General features: G+C 41.3%; 1 protein-coding gene across 1 annotated transcript in view; it reads left to right on the forward strand.

Moving 5' to 3' along the window:
* MCF2L2 (MCF.2 cell line derived transforming sequence-like 2) overlaps nt 1–26,227 on the forward strand; it is a gene marked incomplete at both ends in the record, with an annotated part of 135,089 nt that overhangs the window by 79,345 nt on the left and 29,517 nt on the right. Inside the window, 5 exons of the mRNA XM_082288249.1 lie at nt 16,648–16,714; nt 17,858–17,973; nt 19,270–19,339; nt 24,008–24,100; nt 24,611–24,703. Coding sequence (XP_082144375.1) covers nt 16,648–16,714; nt 17,858–17,973; nt 19,270–19,339; nt 24,008–24,100; nt 24,611–24,703 — 439 coding nt within the window. The remainder of the gene's footprint in view (nt 1–16,647; nt 16,715–17,857; nt 17,974–19,269; nt 19,340–24,007; nt 24,101–24,610; nt 24,704–26,227) is intronic.

The raw sequence follows: 26,227 nt of genomic DNA on the forward strand, positions 1-26,227 counted from the left end.
CGGGCCACCGCGCTCCCCGGCAGCAGATGGGCTCCGGCGGCCCGGGAGCCACCGGCTCCGCCCCCTGCGCCGCGCTCCCCGCGCCCGGCCCGGGCTCCCTCTTCGGCTTGGGTGTCCCGCTGTTTGCGAACACCCTGCCTGCCCGCGGCGCTGCCTGCCCTGCTCCCGAGGAGGTGGTGAGGGTGAGACCGCGGTGTGCTACGTGGGAAAACTAGGTCTTGCGCTGACACTCAGAGTGCTAAAAGTGATGTGCCAGATGTTCAAAAGTACTTATATCTTAAAAATTTCTTAGGGGACGCCATAAAAGTTTAGCTAACTGCTCCTCTAAGTCTCCGAGGTGCCAAATAACATCTTATTGCTGGTAGTTAGTTTGTAGGTCACAGTGAAACTTGCTTCTCTCATTTCCTGTTGGGAATCTTCAGAGGAGTAAGAAAGTGTGATTTAGGGTTTCTCCTTCTCTTCTACCTTCCCCATAAACCTTGGTGACTTTCTTACACCAGCCTGACGGAAATGCCTGATTCATTGAAGAACATAACAGTAAGGCAGTCTCTGTGGGCAGTAGGACTAAGACAGAAGTATTTAAAAAATAAACCAAAGTAAGTGCTATAAGTGCGCCTTCCTTGAATACACTTCTGCCAAACTTTTGTAAAGAGAAAAACTGGATTTAAAAATGGCATTCAGATTCGGTTGAAAAGCCATGACAATGCTGTGCCTTGTGTGGTTTCATAGAATCACAGAATCATAGATTTCTCACTGACTATAAATATCAAACACAAACCCATTGTGTATCTCCCATTCTTTCACATGACTGTGATTGATCTGAATCATTCCTGACCTCATCATTGACTTCATAGAAGTTTAACTATTGCATATCATGACAATTAGGGTCTGTTTGTCACTTTACAGCCATAAATCTGACAACATCTTTGTGAGGCAAGGAATTGTTTTCTTTTCACACACAAGAGAGAAAATAGAGATAGGAATACTGTTGTCAAGGTCACCCAGCAAAAATAGAGCAAGGGTAAAACCTGAGCAGCTGATGATCCTACAGAAGGATGTGTTGTTTTGCAATACAGGTCTTTTTTTTGGGAAGCTTCAAGGCCTAAGGAGTTTTTCATTTGATCTCTCCTTTCTCCTGTTGTGTGTCCTAGTATGACTAAATACTTTATAGCAGCCTTCCCAGATTTCTCTTTGTCTGTTTGATTCTGCAGTAAGACAAAATATAGTTCTTTACAATCTTCAGTTCACCTTAGAAGGAAAAGTTTGAAGGTCATTGTGGAAATTAAGCATGTTATCTGAGCAGTGTTTAAATAACAATAGAAATAACTGTATAAACAAAGCATCATTCATTTTTCTTACCAAAATGATAATTGGTGATTCCTTCCCTACTTCACAAATGTGGTGGGGTTTTTTTTTACATGCATTATTCTTCTTTCTTACTTTTAGGTGTCATTTCTGCATTATTTGTGTCTGGATAATGCAGCTCCCAGAAAATACAGCTTCAGTGAGTCACATTTTCAAAATCAGGAGATAACTTTAAAATTTAAGGTGTGTTTATGTGAAACATCACTCAGACATAATTATAGGATTTGAAGAACTGGGTCCATAGAAAACAAAGAGATATTTCAATTATTGAACAAAAAATGGCTGTTTCTAATCAGCACTGCAAAGAAACTGAGTTTGTCTTACAGTTGTGTCCACTTTTTTCCTGAAAAGGGACATCTGCTCAAAGGATCAACGATATGTCCCATCTTGACTGATCTGGATTTTCTCCAGTTGAAAAGCAGCATCTCTGTCAGTAAAGTAATCACTCTTCATCCTGCCTCTGACCCGAAATTACAGTAGGAAAGTTTCTATCTGTATCACTTCATGGATTTTATTTTTCAGTAAACAGAATGTAAAATGGACTTCCCTTTCTCTTCCCTTTCCCTTTCCCCTTCTCCTTCCCTTTCCACTTTCTCTTCCTATTTCCTTTTACTTCGTATTAAACCAAATCCTGTTAGGTCCTCTGTTGAGATAAAACTTATTTAGACATTAAGCTCTGCCTTTCTTTTTTGTCCCCGGTGATGTCATTAGGGAGGGTTTTTCAGAGCACCACCCTCATTTGTTTATAAATTACATCTTAAACATCCCTTCTCAGCCATATCTTGTCCACTCAGCCCTGACAGAAGTGCAGAGCCGGTTGTGCCCCTAAACCATCAAAGTAGGAGGCAGCACTATCCAGCTGGTTCTTCTGAAAGGCCCCTCACACATGGTTTTCCCCAGGAAACCTTCCCTGGCTGTAACCACGCCATCCTGCAGTGCTGCAGCACGCACATGCTCAGGTTACTGAGAGTGTAGAGAGCAAAATGGTTTGTCAGTGTAAGGACTAACACTGGGGAGCGGATGTGGGACAGAGCAGACGTGTTCATGGGGGTAGGGGTTTAGGCAGGTGAGTTCCTGCTACCCAAACAGCCTTTCCATCTCACTCAGCTGGTCAGAGAATGGTGCTGATACCAACCTATGTTGTGGGTTTGATTACTGTATGAGCCACTCGTTGGCCTCATGTCCAGATGGGAACTTCAGGTCCTATTTCAGAGTAACTAATGAGTTGATAAGATTCAACAGAACATGGAGACATACCCAGATGTCACTGTGTTGCGGAATGATTTGTAATTCCTGCAGATTTGTGTTAAGCTGCTCTGCTCTTATTGCTTCCTACTCTCAGTACGAGCAACATGTTTTAGCTATTCTTGCCAGTGGAAGAGGAAGGTAGGAGGGAAATTCCATAAAATACTTTGTAACACAGAAGCCTACTTACCAATGAAGTATTTGCACAGGGAGGTTGGGGTCGGAGATCTGTCATTTAATGCTTCTGAGCCTTTGAGACTACTAGGAGCCCTGAGGAAGCCATGCAGTGCTCTCAGAGGGGCTGTTCCAGGTGCCTCTGGCCCAACTGCTGCTGTCTTCATCCTGCAGACCCATCCCAACAGGATGGACCGGCATGATCCAACAGCACCTGTTCTGTTGTCCACTGCAGCCCAGTGTAGTCTGGGCCCAAGATTCATCAGAGGAGATATTCAATCAATGGAAAGACAATCTAAATATCTGGAAGCACACTTCTGTTTGATAAGCCAAACCAGCATTTTCTGAGTTTCCTTGAGGTGCTTCTTGTATGAGAAATGTGAAAATCTTTCTCAACCACATGACTCTCTGCTTAGTAAGTATAACAGAGCTGGGCATTTTGGATAAAATTTTAAGGAAGACATCCCTTTCTAATTCATTTGGACAAATGGCTGTAGGCAGCCTGTTCCTGTAGCAAACTGGCCAAATCCATGGAGTCCTAACTACTGCATTCCTCAGTATCTTACATGTATTGACTACTTTGCTGGGATATGATTCAATTGATGTTCAAATGTTATTGCGAGGAAATTATTTGGTCAGTTGTGGTATGATTTTATGGCAGGAAATCTCGATTCATAGACCTGTTCTGAAACTGGTTTCACAACCATTCTGAGCTCATTTGGCACTGCTGCTGCACCTTTTGCTCTGTCTCCCCACACCCACCACATGTAGTCCCTTCATATCCATTTTACAGGGCTGGCAATTGAGCAGCTGATGCAACCTTTTGTTTTCTTTTTGTGAGGCTGGTTTTGAGTTGGGTCAGCTCCTCTTGCTCACCAGTTTACCTCAGTGTGCGTGCTGGTGTACACTCACTGTCAAATGCAAGGAAGGGGACAGGATGGAGTGACTGGGAGCATGCAAAGATGTTATTTGTTCTTTATGGTTATGGAGTGGATAAACTGATAAAGAAACTCCTTCCAAAAAGCTGATATTGCTAATCCCCGTCAGATAGGAAACTGAATTTCCTGTAAACATGAACATTTTTCTGGTTGATTTGCTTTGGATCAGCATTTTTCTAGTCCACCTTGCAACAAAGACTGGGACACTGCTAGGCAGTGTTAGTGCTTCATTTTGGAAACACATAAGTTTGACATCTGTTCCAGGGCTTTCTGACCATAGTTCCCCTCTTTTCATGAGATGACCCCCCAGATCTTGCTTGTGGCTTTGGTGTTCTCAGTGAGTGGTCGATGTGGCCTTAACAGAGATCACGTACAAGCACAGCAATGCATATATTGAAGTGACCAGTGTGTAGTGGCACAGTGAATAACACACAGTGTTATTCATGTTTCATCTTTATTCAGGTTATTACTACTGAATAATAAGCTGAAAATTGCAAGGCATTGGTGATTTTGTACTCAGGTGAGGCATGTCATATAAGCAGCATAATCCCTGCTTTCTGAATTAGATTCTCATGAGACAGTAAGCTCTCCTACAGTTTATATTCAGATAGAATTAACTTCATGAATGACCAGTTCTAGGATTTGGAGTCTGAGGTATCATTTTTGGGACTTTAATGAAAGAGAGTCAAGTTTAAGAATAAGGAGTGCCCTCAGCTATCATGTATGCATGGACCACTTCTGTACACATGCAAAATAGTCCCCAAGCATGTACACAGTCCAGGCTCACTGCTTGTCCTCTGAACATGCACATAGAGTTTGTTTTGCACGCTGAGGAAACCTGTGGAGCATCTGGGATCACTTCTGCACACCAGCATCCAGCTGTCACTTTGCATATTCACATCCTGGAGTGTGCAATCTGTGTGCCTGAAGGTGTTTGTACCCTTAAATTACAGGTTCCAACTGTAGATTTGAATATTATTTTAATCTAAGAATCCTTTAGATTCAGTGTATCTTAATATCTAGGTCGGTGTTACTGATCTAACAAGGACTGGGGACCTTCATAAATCAGTTTTCATATCACTCTGAACATGAGAATAAGTGTATCACTGAATCATCAGGTTGTGTGGGTAGAGCAGGACAGCACTTCTGCCCTGGGTAAAGAATTAGAAGCTATTTTCAGAATGAGAATATTGTGCCAGAGCCCTATTCTAAATCAGCAATAGCAAAGTTGTGCTGACATTAGGTCTGGGAATTGCTAAATTTAGGTGTGGACTGGTGTCAAAAATATTAGTAGCTCAGGGAGTGCTACTAAAAGCTTTGGTGTGCAAGTGCTTATTGTAATCATCAGAGCTGTGTATGGCAGGAGAGAACTAAGTTTTCTGATTTTATTAGCTATTGGCCAAAGATGCAGAGCTTCTACAGGGGGCAGAGATAAGTATTAGAATCATAGAATAGTGTGGGTTGGAACGGACCCAAAAATCTTGTAGTGCAACTCCCCTACCATGGCCATGGAACCTTTCACTAGATCAGGCTGCTTAGAGCCCCATCCAGCCTGGCCTTGAACACTTACAGGGATGAGTAATCCACAGCTTCTCTGGGCAACCTGTTCCAGTGCCTCACCACCCTCACAGTAAAGAATTTCTCTATGATATCTAATCTAAATCTGCCTTCAGCCAGTCTAAAACCATCGCCCCTTGTGCTGTCACTACAGCCTTGGGTAAATGTCTCTCTCTTACAAGCCCCCTTTATATTTTGAAAGGCCATAAAAAGGTCTTCCTGAAGCCTTTTCTTTTCCAGACTAGACAATGATTTTCCCCTTTATAAGACATAAGTAAGCTCCATTGCAAAGGTTTCCATACAGTGTGTAAATGGAAGACATAACAAATTTCATAATATAATGTAAAATATGACTTCTATTACAATTGGAAGAACATGATTTTGGTGAGTGTTACAGTAGAACCCCAATAGCACATCTTTCCAGTCTAATTTCCAGGCTCATGAAAACTTCCAGCTGGCAGAGGGGATGAACTTGGAGCCTTCATTTTAAAAGACAAACCAACTTTATCGATAGGCACACAGAGCTGCTTTCTTTCACCAGACTTAATGGAAGTTCAGTCAGCAGGAGAAATTTCAAGAAGCCACAAGCTGTTTCTTGTTTGCCATCATCTCTTTCAACTTTTACAAAATCTTTGTTTTCAGAGAAGTTTCCCTGTTGGGCAGATTGGCTCCAGCACTCACAAGTCTAATTACAGCCTAAAGTGTTGGGAAGATCTTTGAAGTGAAGAGTATGCTGCCATGTAGGGAGATCTGGCTGCTGATAGAAATCTGTGTAGAATAGCAAGGGGAGATATATTCCTACTATAGTTCCAAATATTTCTGGGAACTGGGAAAGTTATTATGAACAGGAGAAAAAATATTGTTATTGTTACAATACAGTAGTTTACTGAGTGTTCTGGAGGTTTCCTGAAGTCCTTGTGTCCTTGCTCCCAAAGAGTCTGGGAGGTAGAGAAAAGCTGAAAAAAGCACCCTCAATGTTTTCTTACAAAATTTGCACTTAATCGAATATCAAAGAGCATTAAGCAGTCACTTTTGCTATTATCTCTCATACCTGCTTGCTATTGGATACTAAGCTTATTTTAATGCTCTTCAGAAATTCCAGGAATTCCTCAACTTGTTTTCTGTGCAGTTGTTCTGCTGCCTGTTGGCTCTGGGCAGGTTCCTGGAATGCAGCTGGCCACATGCACATCCTGGATGGTTGGTTTGGTTTAGGCACGTGGGGTGATTAGGATCAGAGGTACCTTCTGCCTTGTCCCATGTCACAGAAATCTGTGTGGTCCCCTTGAAAAGCACTGAAGATTTCTGCAAGCACATAGTCAATGGGCAGCAAGCTCCCTCCTCTTCCTCTGCCTACCCAGGACAGGACTAAAGATCTGCTCCCTCCCACCCCCTGATCCAACTCAGGGTTTACAGAGCCCATGCAAAGAAAGGCAGCCCTGTGTTAGCCTAGCACTGGATGCTTCTTCTCTGAAGAAGCACATGTGGACTTGAAGTTTTATGTGTTTGTTTCTCCCCTAACTGTAGCTCGTTCACCTCTCCATAAAAATCTGACTTTGCTCTGACACAGCAGATTGACAGTCCTTGGCCTTTATGTATTTGCATGAAGGACACCTCAAAATCCCAGGTAACACAGGCACAAGCCAAGGAGCAGAGGAAATTAGCCCTGTTATCAGTGCCAAGGTGATGGATGGGGAAGGAGAAGGAGAGGCACTGGTATGATTTTATACCACCTCAGTTCAGGTGGTGCTGCTTTCTCTGTAAAGGGCAGTACAGTGACAGTCTCCAGGCTGGGAAACCATTGAAACAAACCAGGAGCAATCACATCTCTCAGAGTGTAAAATTCTCCAGACAGCTGCCAAAGCCTTCCCTTTGCACATTCACACCAGTTTCAATGGAATCTGCTTTTAAACTCCGTAGTTAAAAACACGCAGCTCCTGTGTGTCAATTAGCTCATGAAGGAGTGCTGAGCACTTCACATTGTTATTTACAACAGCACAAAGAGCATGTCGTGTTGCCTAATCAGATGTCAGTGACTTGCACCCACACTGAGCTGATCTAAATAATTGCATGGTTTGCAGGACAGCAGCAGACAGGACAGAGCACATGGGAGATCACTCAGTCCCATGGAGTGAGTGATTCAATGAAACAGTGATTTATCAATTGCACTGTGCAGTAAATCACTGCTGACTTTACTTCCAGCTTTTAACAAGCTGCTCATTAACTGGGAATATAATAACTAGGTTTGGGAGATTTGTGACATAATCACGTTTAGAATTCTGTATTTACTTCTGAAAATTTGTATGATTTTTTTCATCCAGCAGGAACATTCTTTCCTCGTATGAGTCTAGAAAGGAATTCTGTTTTACATAGTATGACTTGTCTGTCCAGCAGCTCCTCTGTAGACTCTGCAAAGTTCCTGTGCATATGCAGATTATTCAATACACTGTTGCTGATCTTTCTCTGTAGCCTCTACTTGGAAGACACTGATGCTTTATTTGCATTTCTAGTTATTATAAACCTGTCTTCAAATACTGTTCCCTGGTTAATAGCCATATTGGACAAACTAGCATGGACAGTCTTGCCTTTATGGCATCTGACCGGCATTAGAGCTGAACAATGTGACTCTGAGTGTGCTCTTCTTGGTAGAAGTGCCTAAGTTCTATTTGTCTGTGCTGGCTCCCACAGTAGACTGTCAGGCCAGACTTCTTGTGTGGGCAGAGGACACCCAGAGCTCCAGCCTCTGTTACAGCTGTGCCTGGTGCAGTGCTCTTATCTCTTCCAGTAAGCTGCACCCAGCCCCAGCTCTAACTACAAACACTGGAGTGGCAAACAAGGCATTTCCCATGTAGGCAAGGCTTGTGTAAGACCTACAACAGCCACTGAGGTTGATAAGCCAAGCTCCCTATCCTTCTGGGGAGAAAAGGAGAGGAATGGATGAGCCCAGAAAGCTCTCTGTCCCATTGTATTATCTTGGACACTCACCATTACCAGATGCTTAGAGAAAAAAGTAAGAAACCCAAATGCTGGGTAATATCCTTCCAGTTTTGCACAATCTGCAATTGTGAGAGTTTCCCTCTGAGTTTCCTACTGAGTAAAGTGGTCCTCTGAACACATTCTCCAGCTTGAGTCTATCCAACAGTTCTCTAAAGTTTCTTTCTAAATTTGGAGTATCTGCCAAGAGTGTCTCTCCCTCTTTCTCTAAGTTTATCATTAAATTCTGCAAGCAGTGTTTCGGGGTGTGGCAGACAGGGCTGCCCAAAGTATAGCTTAGTAAATGGATGTGGATGTTGCTGAGAGCTGATTCCCAGTCTCTGCTGGGTGGAGTCTGGTAGCTGCAGATGGCAGGATCCTTGCGTGCCCCTCTGCCCCAGATTACTGCGGCGGAGGAAGTGTGACACACAAAAAAGGGATGTTTGTCCTCAGCCATGGCAGTTCACAACTTACTGATTGATGTAAATGTGCCAAGAAGAGATTAACTAAAGCATAATATGCGTTCCAGTTACTCTTGTAAACTCCATTTGAGCTTGTCAGAATTTTCTCTCCCTGTTCCATTGCCTGTCACATAACTAACACCTGGGTTTATTTCCCCCAGGCCCCAAAGAATAATGATTCTTGAGGATATTTAAAAGCAGGGCCCAAGATCCACCAGAGTCTGGGCTGGAGGACCATAGATTATAAGTCTGGCACAATGCTGTGTCCTATTACAGGAAGAAGCAGATTTTGCAGGATGGAGTTTCCTTAGGGTCACAGCTCAGACTGGAATCAAAGAACAATGGAATAATTTCAGTTGGAAAGGACCTTTAAGATCATCAAGTCCAACTGTTACCCCAGCACTGCCAAGGCCACCACCAAACCATGTCCCCAGGTGCCACATCTGCATGCCTTTTAAATACCTCCAGGGATGGTGACTCCACCACTCCCCTGGGCAGCCTGTTCCAGTGCTTGAAATACAGACTCTCAAAAGTGAGGCATCATCACCAAATCTATCCTCTCCCAAGTGCAACATGAACTTTCCTGGTCAGCCATCTCCAACATAAACTCAGACCTGTCTGTAAAATCAATTAGTATTAACTTTACTAATAAAACTAATTCTTCACTGTACCCAAATGGCTTTACAAAATCTTGCAGAACAAAGCTATCAAAGGCAGATCTGCCATGAGAATCAAAACCACTGAAGCTCTTCTCCTCCTGAAGAAGTTGGACCTTCAGGATAGAATTTGTGTTGCTATTTGCATGAAGTAAACAATAGTTCTGTGTTCAGCTTTTGCATCCTAATTGAAAATGGCTCTGTATGGCACAAAATGTCCTTGCAGGGACAGGAAGGGGATGATTTTGCACGGGCATTAGACTTGTAAGTCACAGCACTATCAGAGGTGATCTGGAGTAAGAGATTAGGGTGGTGTAGGAATCTGTATGGAGCAGAGTCACATGTGCCTAAATCCTTCCCACCAAGAGACCCACTACCAGAGGTTACAGAGAATTTTGGAGAGAGGCTGTGGGCATGGTTTAGGTTTAGGTTTACTTAGAGCCTGAGCTCTAGTAGTTGGCATGAGTTCTCAGTATAATTGGTGTCCATTAAGTTTCCTTTAACCTACTGCTGGGTTTTATATTGTCGGTCTTGTCTGTCTGAAAGTTTTGGGGTTTTACCACTGTAACTTTTGCTGTTATTAAAAAAGTCCTTTACCACCCTGTGTGGGAAAATCCACAGCATTGTCAGCCCTTATCAGATTTCTTGCTCAATGAGGTCAACTGGTATTTGGATATTGTTATATTGTTTCTACAAAGGAACAGAAAAAACATACAGCATGTAACCTGAAAGTAGTTGCTGTCTTAAAAGTCAGGTTGGGCGTAGAAAAAAGCTCTTAAATATTTTTTTGCAGAAGTCAGAAACTATTACTTATCTGGAGATATCTTTACCTGCTCTATTTTCAACTTTTAAGAAAAAGGCAGCCAGGAAGAAATTACTGCCAGGACAAAAAAACCTCATGGATTTCCCACATGGGTAGGACATGCAAAATCTAAAGTGCTTAATTTCAGAGGTCTTATTTTTTGAATATCAGCTGTGACTGATATACATATATATATATATATCTCACTGGTATATATATGACTGATATATATTCATAACTTATGTTCTAATCATTACTAGCTAGAAACAAGTATGAGGGTAAATCTCAGTGTTAGTATATGAATTACCTTAACTTTTATACATATATGCATATATATGTATTTTTACATTTTAAAAAGCAGTGAGCTTCCTTTGTTAGCTGGTAAACTTGAGTACTCATACTGGCTTTAGTTCAGCAGATCAAATCCATCCTTAAGCAAGTGTAGTGAAGAATTATGTGAGGCTTCCTCCTCTGTCCTCACTTTAAATCCTTTATACAATATGCTTTGTTGCTGGACTAGATCTGCCTGGCCTTAGGAAATCACCACATTTTCTTTTGACTGGGTAATATTTCTAAAGAAGAATATTGAAATTTGAGTAATTAAGTTAATTCTGTGGCCTGCATGTAAATAGTCATGATCTCAAGCAAACAAAGAGTGCTAAGAAATTACATCTGCACAGTGTGGGAGCGGCCTGTTAACTTGCAGTGTCTCAGTTACATCAGATATTTCACAAGCATGCGTGTGTAGTAGTTTCTATGGATCTCAATCTACTACCAACCTACTACAATCTGCTAGAATATGACCCAAGACTAATAACTTTTAGCAGTTACATTGTTTTTATATATAAATTATTCACCTGCTTTTATCTAATTGATTAGCCAGTGCTGAGATATCACAAAGCTAAATATATCTTTATCACCAAACAGAAACAGTGCAGCTGCAAGATTAAGACCAAAATCACGAGGGGGGCCTGGTGTGCAGTTCACAAATCTGGGTAGTTGACCAATATGTACACAGCTACGTGGTCTGTTATTTTGGTGCCCAGAAAGGACCAGTCTGCAGCATCCACATTGTCTAAAGCTAGCTCAAATTTGGCTTCAGAGATGCATCTTTTCATTGTAGATGCACAGTGGAGATGAGAAACAACTCCTGCGTGACTTTCAGTACTCTATTCATATTATTCCTTTCTGTAGGTGATTTAATTAATTTACCTCTCCATTAACAACTATGCTCTGGTTCCTATAATGTAGGTCAACTAATTAAGATATATAAAAATATTTCCCCAAGGTCATTTGTTTTGGGAACAATGAATGTGGGACAATTCCTTTTATGTGAAGAGTTCAGATCATTTCAGAAGAAACAAAATATTATAAATGGTGACTTTGGTGGTGAAATATATTTCTAACAAAGAAATTTTCTGCTCAGAAGAACTTCCATAATAGCTGGAGCAAATCCATTTGACATTGCAGCAGGCGATTACAATAACTTCAGTAAAGGGTACTGATTTTGAGATGAGGTGGAGTGTACTACCTAAGTCCCTTATGGTTCTCAAAGTTAGTTAGCTGGGTTTTGTTTGCAGCCATGAAATGTACTTTAAGAACAATCGCTCCTTCGAGGCATTCCTCTCACTGGAGAAAAAAGGGAAAAAAACGGAGTACATGGCAAAGAAACAGAACTGTTTTCTGTATCAACTAAGAAATACTGTATCAACTAACAACGAGTTCTGTTGAAACAAATGTTCTTACGTCCAGAATGATCTTGTTCTCCACTTTAGGAGGTAAAGTACAGCAACTGACTCATTACTCAAATTTCATTTGAGCTGTTGCACAACCTCGGTTGAGAATACTTTTCAACTGAAAAAGGCCTTTTTAGCACTGTGAGAAACAAAAAAAAAAGAAATTCCTCTTAAATGCAATTATGTAAATGGAATGGAAGTTTCTTCTACACAGCTACTGACATGCTGTCATTTCTCTTCATTCTATAGCACCGAGATAATTTTGAGATTTTACGATTAGACCACTCTTAGAATTTCTTGTAGTGATTTCTAATTCAAAAATTGGATGTGATATTTATTGCTGATTCTCTTTCTGCAGGAACATGAGATTTTCATCATTTACTACCTACAAAGAAGATACCACTGCAAAAAAATATAGTTTTGTTAAATTTTATTTACATTCAGAAATAGAAATTTCACAACACTTAGAACTAGACAGAGTGCTGGACCAGGGAGATTTTTACCACTGTGCTCATTTTTGCAAGCCAGTAAATTATTCACTCTGACTTCCCTTAAGTCCAAGTCTATCTAAATGTTGATATTTATTCTGTATTTATGTTTCCATTACACTGCACACACATTCTTTCAGTCTCTACTATTGTGTTTGAAGCCTCGGGTATTAAAAGAGACTATTTTCAATTTAAGTATCTATCTATATTTGATATATTTATAAAAGTGATAGGGGTGGTTTTTATTAATTTATTAAGTTAAATATTTTGCTCTTGCCTACCCATTTTCTGCTGTTCTGGCTGTTGAAAATACTCCTGTTTCATCTACTAGGCACCATGTGTTTCTGCAAGACAGGTATGGAGAACTCATGCACAAGTGCCATTTCTGCTGGTTCCACACCTGCCATGCAGTCAGGTTTTCTGCAGCAAAATAGTTTTGGAGCACCAGTTATGATTTATGCTTTTCTTTTCAGAAAAGCTTGCTGGTTTAATTCTAATCAATGGCTTCAAGTCCTCTTCTGGGAAAAGACCCTTTACCAGGACAGGCACCTGTGATAGCAAATCCTGGCATAGAAACAGGATCTGTGAATGGAAGTGAGCCAATGAGTTTGTTAGAGAAACACAGCTATGGGAAAAAAATCCTGATTAGTTTATGTTGCCATCTGAGCAGGCTGCACAAATAGGAACTGTATGAGGACAAAGCCATTGAGATTTAGCCAGAGGAGATATTAATAGGTTGTGATAATCACTAGATAATATTCCTGCTTAGTGTTTCATTATGTGTGATAGGGATTTTTAAGGCAGCACATATCACAGCAGAAAAACCATCTGACACTGCTCCTACCAAAATTATTGTGATACAGACTTGCAGAATGACCTGAAACCCCTGGAGACCTTGGCCAACCATTCAGTTATGTTTCTTTTCCCTTCTATTATTAAGGAAGAAGGAAGGAGGAAGAGTTACTGAGATGAAATGGTCTGGTATGTGTCTGCTTTATGGTTATTGTGGTGAGGACCTTCCTAGAAGTATGCTCTCAGTTACCAGAAGAAGCCAGCTCAGATAAATACCTACTGACAAAGTTTTGTTGCAAAAAAAAAAAAAAAAAAAAAAAAAAAAAAAAAAAAAAAATTGCTAACTGCTATTTGCACAGTCCTAAGTAATATAAATAGCTACCTTTGATCTAAATACCAGCACAGGCAGGGGCAGATAGAGAAATGCATCTCTAAAGTCAAGGGTGCTAATTAATACCAGAGTTTACCTCAGTTCCAAGGTTTCACTGACAACCTTGGCTAAAAATAAGTCTTTTACCAATACTTTGTTGTCCATTGCAGCTCCTACATTCTCACCCTTGCTTAAGAGCTTCCTTCCTCTGTGAAATATTTTTTTTTCTTCACTGCAGCATGGCATGACTATCTTGCCAGATGTTAGAGACAGCACTATGACAAAGTCAAAATAGTTTTCTTGTTGCTTTCTCCTTTCTTATCATCCTTATTTTGCTGGCACTGCAGGGCTTCTCAAAGCTGGGAGTGGTGGAAAGTGGCTCAGTGTGTGAGATCTTGGTAGTGCTGCAGGGCCACAGGATATCACGGCTGCTGAAGTGAAAAAAACCTGCTCAAATGACACCTCTGTAGAATCCCACTTGTGGGAAATGTGGTCTGAGTGTAGCCAAGGTAGCCAAGGCCACAATGTTTCATTAGAAACCGAGATCAGTTATTCCACAAGATGTGAGCTAGGTCATGCATTTTAATTATGTTCAAGAAGTTTCCTTTGCTGGAGCAACATCTGACAACATCACATCAGCGAGTCTGTGTGTCATCCCTGCCACAAACACACCCTAACTCTGCCAAGTGATGGTGGCAGCAGAGGCCCTACCATACACAGTGGTTTGCCAGGTCGGTGGTGGCTGAGCTCCCTCTGCTAGGACATATTTAACTCCCTCCACAGAAGGAAACTGGCCTTGACCTCCAGAGCAGAGTTTCACATCACTGTTTCCATGTCAGGAAAGCTACTGAGTCAGGTATTACTGGGACCAGAATATTCTACCTTTGGCTAACTCTTCTGGTTTGGTGAATCTCCTTGTTTTGTTGGGGACGGAGCAAGTATACTCGAGTGGAGTGGAGTGAAGTTTTACTAGCAACAAGGATGTCCACAGGTAGGACCTTAAGGATTTCTCAGATTCTGACCTTTAGGTCAGATGCCTAATCCGTTACCATCCCTGCTGAGATGGCCTGTTGGCTTGGGAATGATCCTGGTGAGGAGCTATCCTTGTGAGAACTGCCCATAAACTTCAGCCAACTCAGAGTTTTGTTGTGTTTGGACTGCCGCCATGCAAACTTCAAATTCTTGTAGAATGTCTCTGAAATGAATGAACAATACAGTGTGGAAGTTCTCCTCTGCCCCTTTACCTCACACACCCCAGTTACACTAGAAATGACTTCTAACCTAGTCATGCATGTCAAAAGGGAAAAGAGGGTGGGAAGAGCTGCCTGTGACAATAATTCTGTCAATTGCTGCCTCGTATTTTCATTAAATGTGATACTGGCAGCACATGTGTGCTGAGTTCCGGTCCTGACACAATCAGCAGTGGAACATTTAGGGGTGTCCCAAAATGGGGACACCTCAGGGGGAGCAGAGCCACCAGGAGCCCACAGACTGTGCAAGAGTGGCTAACAGGACCTGAGTGTGGCCAGGGGCACTGGTACAGCCCTCATCCATTGCCCTGCCTTGTGCTAGACACTGCAGTTTAAGGCATAATGTCAAGATACCTATGAAATCCCAGCTATTTTATAACAAAATTTGAAACATCAGTTGAAGGTAAGGTCCAGTTTTCTCAGTATTTATAATGTTTCTCAAGCAGTGGTCCATAAAGGAGTAGTAGACTATGAGACCCGAATAAGTGGTCCCCAGCTAGCCTACAAAACCACATTTCATTGAAAAAAGACTGGGGAAATCCAAAGGAAACCAGTGAATCTATTACAGAAGTCTAATAATGTTTTAGTCAATGCTTTTGCATTTCAAGCTGCAAGCTGAAATGTGACTATTTCATTTTCAAATGCTTGGCCAAACCATTCAAACGAGGCCTCATCAGAAGTGTGATTGTTTTTTCAATCTCAAAAATGATATCCTAAAAAATTGTGGAGAATGAGAAAATCCCCTTAGAGTGGATGCAACAGTACAGATGTGACTCATGATCTAAAGGGCTAACGGGGTCTGACTGATGATGTGACTGTTGTGTGACACACAGAACCAGGTAACCAGACACAGGCAGTGTGTGCAGGGAGATCCTGGGTGAGTGCACGTGCCGGTATTGATGCCAAGAGCTGCCTGCACTTTACTGGCCTCAGGTTGTGTGCTGCTCATGGCTGGCCCTACTCCAGTTCCTCCAGACATTATTCCCTAGTGTCCTTCTGGGGATGTGTTTTTGCTTGAGGTAGCCGTGCTTAAAGACTCTTGAGAAGCACAGACCAGGAAAAGAACACCAGATACTTGTCCTTTTCTACTGCTCAAACCTCTGGAGGAGCTACACTGAAAACTTTGTTCATAACAGTATTAAAGACAACACTTTCCTGATAATATGGGACAGTTGATGCATAAAAAGAAAAATATGAGAGATCTAATGCAATTTTATTTTAAAATCTAATTAGTTATTTGTCCAAAGGTGAATTAGTTACATTCATGTTTCTGTGAAATAAGTCAGGCATCTTCAAGATATATGTCTTCAAGTTACCTAGGAGCATTAAACTAATATTAGAAATGAAAAGTCCAAGGTGTAGTAAAAATATTTTACTCTACTTTCATGTTTTCAGACTTCTGACATCATCCTGTTGCCTGCTTTTGCACTGTATTAAAGGATGGAAGTCTAGTCACTGATTTTGTTTATTTTATAAAAGAAATGAAGCAGAAACATTAGCATAGCTCTGAAGTATAGTTTCATTTTACTGAGTATTTTTAGTTATCCTTAGAAGAGAAACCTTTTTTTTTCCCTTTTTGGGAATTTTTTTTCCAATTTGCAGGTCTAAAAATGACAGAAGAATCCATGACAAAGTTTAAAATGAGCTGAAAAAATGACAGTCCAAGATGTGTTTAGGTCTTTTAATCTTATCAGCAAGGCACAATATTGAAGAACTGAGAGATGACCTTCAGAGGGTTTTTGTGTGTAGTCAAAGGCATAAACAGGAATATGCAAGGAATCCCTTTTTTTTTTTCATGTGTGCTTGATTAACACTGTAACCCTCTACCTTTCTTGTCTCTTAGCCACATAATCAATGAGCTGATAGAAACAGAACGGGTTTATGTAGAAGAACTTCAGAGTATAATAGAGGTAAGAAATTCTTCTGAAATTACTTTTTGGTGCTTAACCTCTAAGTCATCACTGCAGGTGCACATCCTTCCTGGGCTGAGCACTCCCACCTCCTGTTTGTAACACACAGGCTGTGTTGGCAGGATAGCTCAGCCTTGCCGATGGAGAATGGGAAGGATGTTTTGAACATCTTTCCTCAGGGCTTAAAGGAAAAGGCACCTTCTCTGGCCTGAGCCCACAGAATGACAATTTGCATGGTTCTGAAAGTTATGGACAGAGGAAGAGTTAACAGTGTGTCTTTTCAAAATATTACCAATAGGTCTCAGGAGCAGCACCCTTGATGCCCATGAGGCTAGACACTAAATTCGGTGAATGTATGTTTGGAAAATGATTGAGGAAAAGGAAGACTCCTCTCCTGCTCTTCTTTATTGTCCCATGTAGTGCTTGAACACAGAAAAGCGCAGCTCATGCTGCAAATATAATTCTTGAGCTTTTGAAACTGATGGGATACCAGCATACTCTGTGTGGGGGGATTCTGAGGTCCCTAATCTGTGGGAGGACAGAAGCTGAGTAGGGATCAATCATGCTTAAATTTGGGTGGGACTTGAAGGACTTGTGGTTGCTTCTTTATTGCATTTGATCTGTGGGAGCTGGCAGCTCTGGCAATCAATACATTACTCTTGATTTTAAAATCAGAATGTCCTTCTCTCAAAGTTTTTATTGAGGAAACACAATCCAGTTTCTACAAGAAACAAAAAAATAGTCAATCCAAATACCACAGTTCAACAAATACATCCAAACTAACTCTAGTGCAATGAAGCAGTGTAGCAGAAAGATATGTCAGTCAGTCCTAGCAGTCTCTATCCCTACATGACCAAAATGGCTTTTGAGTCCTAGGCACATCATTTCATCTATTTTTTATTAACCCTGTAATCTGTCCATTTGTAGTTAAAATGTGTTTGCACAGTTACGGGGTAAAATCTCTGGGGGAAATCAGAAGCATCAGAAATTCATGGGAACAACAAAGCAGCAGGCACAGGAGAAGCCTCTCTTTGCTCTGTGGAGAACAAAAGCACATGGACTTGGGGGCTTTCCAGTGCCATGAACACAGTACTTCTTCCCTGGTAAGAACAGGCTGGTTTTATTTTCCACTCTTCTCTGCAGGGATATGCTTCAGAAATGGACAATCCCAATTTGGTACATCTGATTCCATCTGCACTTCAGAACAAGAAGGAAATTCTTTTTGGGAACCTCCCAGAAATCTACGATTTCCACAACAGGTATGTGGGAACTGGTGGTTGTCCTGCATCCTCGGGTGCTACCATCATGTCCAGTCCTTCCTTTTCTCTTGGGTGCTTTGTCATGCTCACACACACACTGTCAGGAAAAGTCATCCTCACTCTGCCTCTGTGTGTCCTATAAAACACATGTGTAGAGAACACCTCCAAGATCATCTATTTCATCTATTTTTGTGAAGGTTGTACCCTTTGTGCATTTACTGGTGATTTCCCCTGTCAGGATCCATCTTGACTGTTCCTTGTGGTCAGTATGTTACCACCTCCCTTGGTACAGTGGTAGATGTCACATGAGTAAATCCTGATATTTTTCGTCTGGCAAAACACCTCTGTGAGGAAGTTTTCTTAGTGTTCAGCTTATTTGTCCTGTATTTCTATTGTTAGATCAGAAGACATATATTTGATAGCACTTTTCTTTGTATCCTTCATTTAAGATCACAAACCTTTCCAGAAGTCATGTCCGTACTGTGGACAAGGAAATCCAGAGCCCATAACTACAGAATACCAGTTATGAACAAGATTAACCTTTTCTCAGTCAGCTTTCAAAACACAAGGCTTAGGGCATCTTCTGTAAATTTCCTGCTTTTCCTAGCCCTGCTCAAGCAAAACTGGCTGTAGCCAAAGTGGGAATTCAGGAATTCTTTTGAATAATAATTGCCTGTAAGATGTAACAAACAGTTGAACAAAATAAATTTTAGAAGTCTCTTTTGCAAGTCTTAATATTATTCCAGAGTAGTTAATACATAGTAGAAAAATTATGTTTCAATTTATATATTATTTTGAAAGATTGTGTCTTCCATTCGGAGAAAGATATTCCTCTCCCTTTGGAAGGCCAGTCTTTCTTTCCTAAAGGCTTAGTGCATTGACTGGCACTGCAGAAGCCTTTGGACAACATCCCATATTTTCCTGGCTTGCTGATTGAGCAACTACATCTGACAGACCGTTCCTGTCTTTTCTAGCTGTTCTGAAAAATCCTTGTTCCCAAATGGAAAGCAGGTATTTGAGCTACATATTGGAAACAAATTTCAACAGCCAGAGGAATCAGATGTAGCAGATGCTTGTGAGCAGAGAAAATGTCATAATAATGGTGATTCAGTGGTTCAGCTGTGAGCCACATCCCATTTTTATAAAATATATATTTCTCGGTGTGTCAGAATTGTTACCTTCACCACTGAATCTTCATCCTGCAAAAATGAAGACTTTAGGTTGGATTTACACAGAAGCTGGAACACAGTGTGAGTGGGATTTTACATTACTCTTTGCTCTTTTTTCCCCTCTCAGGATTTTCCTCAAGGAAATAGAAAATTGCATTGAAAACCCTGAGCTTCTTGCCCGATGCTTTTTGAAAAGAGTAAGTATATCCTTTTGCAGGTTTGAATGAATATCTATGGTCTTATCCTACCGTACTTACAGATTTATTCCTATCTTTTCACTCTGTTTGCTTCTGTGAATGAGAGAAACTCCTCTAAGCAAATATTTCCAAATTAAGCCATAGTTACCAAGCATGTATTCTGATAGCTGACCCTTTACCTGGTTTACTGACAGGAAGAGCTCTGTTAGCAGTGTTTTACAAATATTTTAAGCCCCATTTAAAAGAAAAAACAGCAAATAACAGTGATCCAATTGTTTAACATGCTTTTCATATCAGACACATCTATAGCAGGAGTCTGATGTAACCCAGCCACCAGCCTGCAGTAAATAAGCAGAGAACGGTATTGGTGTTGCAGCAGGTTGCTCTGAGTGCAGACAATACATCCTGTTCCTCCTTTATCTTATCTCTTTCTTCTCTGCACCCTTCAGGCCCCTAGAACTGGCTCAGCAGAGTCTGCTGCTGTCCTTGCATGGACCCCACCAGCTCTGTAAGACTCTGTGAGGTTGATTCCCTTTACTTCTTCATGTAATTCAACAAGTGGGATTCTCCCCTCTGCTGTGGAGTGAGTCTCAGTGCCCAAGTGCTGCAGCTCTCTCTGAGGGCTCCCAGTGATGTCTCTCCTCCACCTCCACCCCCAGTCAGCCTGACCATTAGTTCTTCCCTGCAACACAACCAAAGGTGCTTGTTTATACAGCACTCCTTCAGGGGCCCTACTAATGAGAAAAAATCTGTTTTGGTGGTTAGCTACCGCTTTCAGAGTCTGACAAAACTGTGTGAATAAAGCTCTGTGTTTTGTGCAGGAAAGGGAAGTGGCATGAGAAATGGGAAAATCTGTCCACTGTAGTCAAAGGTACCTCCTGCTTCTACTGTATACTACAGGTAGCATTTGCTGCTTTTCCAGGGTACACATTAAGAACAGACAGATTTGGAGGAAGCAGTCAGAGGTGCTGAGCACTGCTGCATTACTAAGATTTAATGGGAATTGTGAGCATGTGATATTCGCAAAGGGTATGCTCCCCATCTGCAAACAGGTCAGGCTGGAGAGAATCATACAAGTGTAAATGTGATTATATGTCCATTGGTTTATTTTCTGTGTAACAACGAAGCATTTAGAGCTTGAGTAAATGACACTACCAAGGCATATGTTGTTATCCTAAGATTCAGATGTTGGGCAGGAAAATATTGTGGTGAAATCATTATGCAAAAGAGGATAAGCAGTCTTTGAAGAATGCAGACCTTTGAAACCCAAGAAATGTAAAATAGTCCATGTGTTGCATATATCCCTAAAGAATGCAGCTAAATAAAAATTCTTGGTATATAACTGTTCCTGTGATTCTGCAGAAGGTTGAAATTCCATGTTTAAATATTGTAGCTTATGTCTCTCTGTAAAAACAGCTGTTGAGGCCAATTCTCCTCACTATTCTACTGATATGAAAACAGCACTAATGCTGGGGTTCAGGTATGAAGTGAAAGAAAACCCGTCTCTCTCTCACCTTCGCTCATCAGTTTCTGTGGCCTGGTCAAACCACACTAAATTTATCAAATAAGAGATTAAATCACGCATTTGCTTTCTCCCTATTTCAAATTTCACACTAAGAAAGCACAAGCTTCTCTCTTGAGCTGTCTGTGCTCACACAGTAGCACCTTTGATTCGAGAACTTGCCCTTATGTTCTGTTTTTAGCAGAAGCCACATAAAGTCCAGAAATGTGTTGTTTCTGTTGGACTGCCTTTAGGAGGCACAAACAAAAGTCTGGTTGTGTGTTTGTGTTCCCCATGATTTGGCAGCTTTTTATGGCTTCCTGCTGAGCAGTGGCTTCTGGCTGCCCCATGAGTTACCGCCGTGCTTGCTATGACAGGGGGAAACAGAAGCAGCTGCTGTTCCAAGTGATGCTGAGTTCGGGGAGGAAATTCACATTGTTGCAGGTTCTCCTTCTTTGTATGGGTGTGACCATCCTACCACAACATCAGGGTGGGCCAGGTTCTTTTTATTCATACTTCGAAGAGTTTTACCCTGTCTGATCACACTGACCCTTTTCAGCCCTGATTACAGAGCTGCTTGAAAGTATCCTGAGAGCTGCAGTGAGACATTCCGGTGCCAGAGTCACTCCACCCCCTGCTAGGCATTCCTCTACCATGTCCCTGCACACTGTCCCACCTCCACCAATGCCATCTGATCAGCTGTCACCATGAATGTGAACCCTTCATCTCAGGTGATGGGAGAAACAGTCTGTGAAGCCTCTCTAGCTTCTCTCTGGCTTGTCTCCTGGACAGCAGAATCTGGTAAAAGATGAGTCAGAAATGCCTTTCTTTTTCTCCCTCCCACTTTTCCTGACCTCATTTAGGTCACGAACTTCATATGAACTAAATTACAAATCAGTCAGCTCAACTTTACCCACATGGCAGCTATTTTGCCATCACCAAGATACTTGACCTTACTTAGAGCTCTGTGTGGTCAAGGACTACACAGCTTTCAAAGACAGGAGGGATGTGCATTGAATACCTTGCAGAACAGGTCTTCTGGTGCTCTATCAGCAACAGGAGAGACACTCTGGGCTGTGAAGAAGGAAAGCTTACCAAACCAAGGCAAGAATGCTCAGCATGAAACCAAAGGTGTGTCAGACTGCTTACCAAAATGTGCCAGGTGATGTGTCTGGTAGGAGTGATTCAGTGTGGCTTACCACTGTTTACTTATTCATGGTCCTAATCTTAAAAAAGGGAGTAGTTTAATGAGAACCAGCAGTTGGAGCATTTGGTCATTCAGGAAGAAAGAAGCATTTAGAAAAAGAATCTACCTGTGAAAGGACAGTAGCAGCTGACCAGAAACCTGTGAGTTGGATTCAAAGGGCTAAATTCTAGTCTGATGCCAAAATTATTTGTAAATTAGCAGTCGAAAAGATAATTGGAACTGTGCATATATGCCACGTGCATTGGAGCTTACAGAGCCCTTGGGGTCCGAATCAGTGTGGAAAGGAAAAGCGTTACAGGAGAGGAGCATGGTGTAAAAGTACCAGCAAGAAGTCAGAACCTTTGCATGTGAAAATAGAGATGTGTGGAATATTTAAGACTGGGATTTGAATAATTAGACAATCAATTATTTCTTGGCATTTTAGAGTCTGAGCCTAATAACTTCATCAGGAATTTTCTATTCCTAACACTATTGCAAAGCTTAAAGCTCTAATTAAAGACTTAAGGATCTGCCTGAGCAGGTGTCACTGATTTAGGCAGCAGTAGATTGCATTGGCATAGTGTGGTTCCACTATGGCAAATTACTGGTAAATTGTTGGTTATTGTACTTTTCTTTAAGTTTTAATTGGTCCTTTTCTCTTATTCCTAATAGTGCTCTTGTCTGTTGCTGTCTCTGTTCTTCTTACCCAGTCCAACTAGTTAGGTTTCTGTGGGCCAGCAAGAGATGGTAATCCTTGGTTATGCTTTGTTGCTATTTTTAGTTTGTGGGGTTTACCCCCTGCTGACTTTCCTCCAAGGCAACATGTACAAGCAATTCTTCATTTGTGAAGAAACCTCTGCACCTATTCTGAAATAGCACCATTAACACTCTATTGAGTTGCAACAGCAGAGGTGTTTGTACTGCATAATCCTTAACACAGTGTGGTATCACAGCTCTTATTTCACAGCTGATTCATCAGGGTGATGTTAGGATGGATCTGTGGAGGAAGAGAGCAGCAACACTGATTTCTTCTGGTGACTGTACGAAAGGAAGTGCTTTTCCTGCAGCAGGAGTGTATAGGAACTGTGGTGGGTTGAGAGCACGAAGGCAAGATCCAGTAACTGCTGAGATTTATTTTTGGTGTTTTCTTTGCTGAGGTCACATCCCCCCGGGTAGATGCAGTTGAAGGTGGGAAGCTCCCGGCTGCTTGGGCACAGCCCGCCCTGCTCGGGAGCCTCATGGCACTGCCCCGTGCGTGCACAGTGAGCAAGCCCAGGACCTGGCAGAGGAACACGCATCTCTGCATCCACCCACACAGCCCAGGGAGCTCAAAACACCCCTCTCTGGGCTTTTGTAGAGATTGTCTCTGTTTTCACTCAAGTCAGTGAGATTTTTGCCGTGGACTTCAGTGAGAGCACTTGGAGTGTAGTCAAAGCTAAGTAGAGGTAAAGTGAATCCACTCACTTGTAATTTGGATAGGACAGGGTTTAAGTACATTCCTCTGCCTGGCCTGGGACATCAACAAGACAAACTTCCTCCTTTTTAATTCATCCTTGTGCTATTTATAGAGAGCCAGCACTATTTTCAAAGTGTGTTGAACAGGTAAACTGTAGCCACTTCATTAACAATTACAGTCTGTGCCAGTATTGTTAAAAAAATTTACATTTCTAAAGTTTCTTTTTTTTTTTTTTAAACCATCAATTCACCTCCCTGAAAAAGACACTAGTTTTGAAATTAGATTATGTCTTTCAGTGTGAAAAGTGGGGGGGGGGGGGGGGGGAATCTCACTTTCACGTGTATTTAATGTAATCAGAAGTAAAAAGCAATTAGGTGGTTTCAGTATGCTTTTACATACAGAGTTATTCCCATGTTATAATTACTTCATGTCTTAGGATGGAAAGTAAGAAAAAGTGTGATTCAAGAAGGATGCTCTCTGGATTATTTTCCCTTTCCTTATCTAAACTCATTTTTTGTCTTGCAGAAGGAGGACCTCCAAATATATGAAAAGTACTGTCAGAACAAACCAAGGTCTGAAGCTCTCTGGAGACAGTGTGGAGACAGCATCTTTTTTCAGGTGAAATTTCACTGCAGACTAGCAGTGCAAGACCCTCAAAGCTTGTTTTCCTTCTGTATCTCCTTTATTCTTTAGAAACCCTAGAGTAATACCCAGGCTTTTCTGCATGCTTCTTATACTGATGGCAGGTGCCCAGTGAGTGTCAAGGTGTTCTCTACAGGAGCCTGGGTAGGTAGAGCAGTAAGTAGATTTCCTGGACCAGAGCCTGGCTCTGCAGGCTATACCCACACAAAACAAGTGCTGGATTCTTTGCAAACCCCAGCTGATTGTAATCTCATCAGCAGGGAATGCCAGATTTCGACACCAAGTTGAACCTAAACATTAGCTCTTGTTTAGATATATTTTCACTGTGGCATAAGTAACCTGGAAATTCCTATGCAGATGGAACAAATTTCTCTCTCAATTAATTCACAGACATATAATCTTCAGATTGTCAAATGATAATGACCTTGGTGTCTTGCCTGTGTTTCAGGAAACAATTGTATTTTTCTTCCGTGTTGTCTCCTACAGGAATGTCAGCGTAAATTGGATCATAAGCTCTCACTTGATGCTTATCTCTTAAAGCCAGTTCAGAGAATCACCAAGTACCAGCTGCTGCTAAAGGTAAGCTCTCCATGACAGTGCAAAGAATTCCAATGTACAGCTTGTTTTACTTCCAGAGTTGCATATCAGCCAGGACTACCTGGAAATAAATCCTTGCTCAGTTCTTCAGCAAATAGTCTGCATTTTTCTAGTTGTAAAATGGTAGGGAACAGTCTTGTACAGGGACTTGTCTTTTAGATTGGGAATTGCTATTAATTAGCAGTACTTATATACTAAGTAATGGCATACTATTATATGCATAGCTCTCCATATAAAGTAAGGTATTTTACATCGTAAGTATTTTATTGTCTTACTTATTGTTTTATTTATCTTTAAACAGAAATTGAGCTTGGCTTTATTGGATCAGTATATAGTGTTACAATTTGAAAACAGGAACTGATGCCTTAAATCCTGTCTCTAACATCTGTCCCTGTTTAAAAAACTTTCAGCTCTCTGAACTGATATTTTCCCATGGTTGTGACTCAAACCTTTCAGAGGGAGCCACTCCCTTTTGCTGCTTCTTTTTCTGTAACTTTTCCACAGGGTGAATATGTGAACTTCCCTCTTGATTTGGCTGGAACCATGAGTGGTCCATGCTTGAAATTCTGGTCTGAATTGGGCAATAGGAAATATATACACTCAAAACAATGACCTTTTTTTCCCTTTTTTTTTTTTTTTTTTTTTTTTCTTTTTAAGGTGGTGGCTTAAATTTCTGTCTCCATTTCCTTGGTTCTCAAAAACAATACTCACTGACTTTTCCTGTGGGAAGGTCGTGAAGGTGAATTACATGCTGTTCTCAAGCCTCTGGGTTGTGTACTGTCATGAAATTTGCAATGAAGATTTTAGGCTGCCATTTAACTTGCTAATAACTACCATGGTACTGCTCTAATTGTGCCAGTATGAGCCATGGGAGGACCTGGTTGGCCATTCTTGTACAGTATTTCTGTGAACTGCTTGTTGATTTCATATAAAACTATAGAATCCAAATATTGAACAGGGATATTGACAAGGATGCAGCTTCGCTGATTGCAGTAGATTTACATCAGCATAGTCCAGAAATAAATCCGAACTCTATTTCTTGAAACTGTTCTGTGAGAGGGGAAAAAATGCCATTGTCTCCAGGAAAGCAAGAGTAAACCAGATTTTACTTTTAATTTGAAATATGACTGTAAATAAACCCAAGATTAGATCAAGGAGTAAAATTTTCAAGCAGAACAGGTCTCAGCCATTGGGGTTTGAAGCTGGTCAGACCAGTTTCATACTTAGCAATAACACATTGGCACTGGCATTTAGTTTGTCGGGGTTTATGAGACCTGTGAAGATGGTGCACTCCTTCCCTGGCTGCAGGGGCATTTAAAAGTGTAGAAAAATGGAAACCAGTGAAAAATTGGTAACAAACAAGTGCTTAAGAAGCTGTGTGCCTTGAATGGTGGGCAGACTGGATTTGAATTTTGGGTCACAATTACTGCAAGCCTCTGGTTTCAGTAGTTTAGCTAATATGCTCATGCTGATAAAAGCAGCGTGCCCACTGTACAGAGATACATC

The sequence above is a fragment of the Coloeus monedula genome (genome assembly GCF_965178545.1).
Source record: "Coloeus monedula genome assembly, chromosome: 10".
In the NCBI taxonomy this organism is placed as follows: Eukaryota; Metazoa; Chordata; class Aves; order Passeriformes; family Corvidae; genus Coloeus; species Coloeus monedula.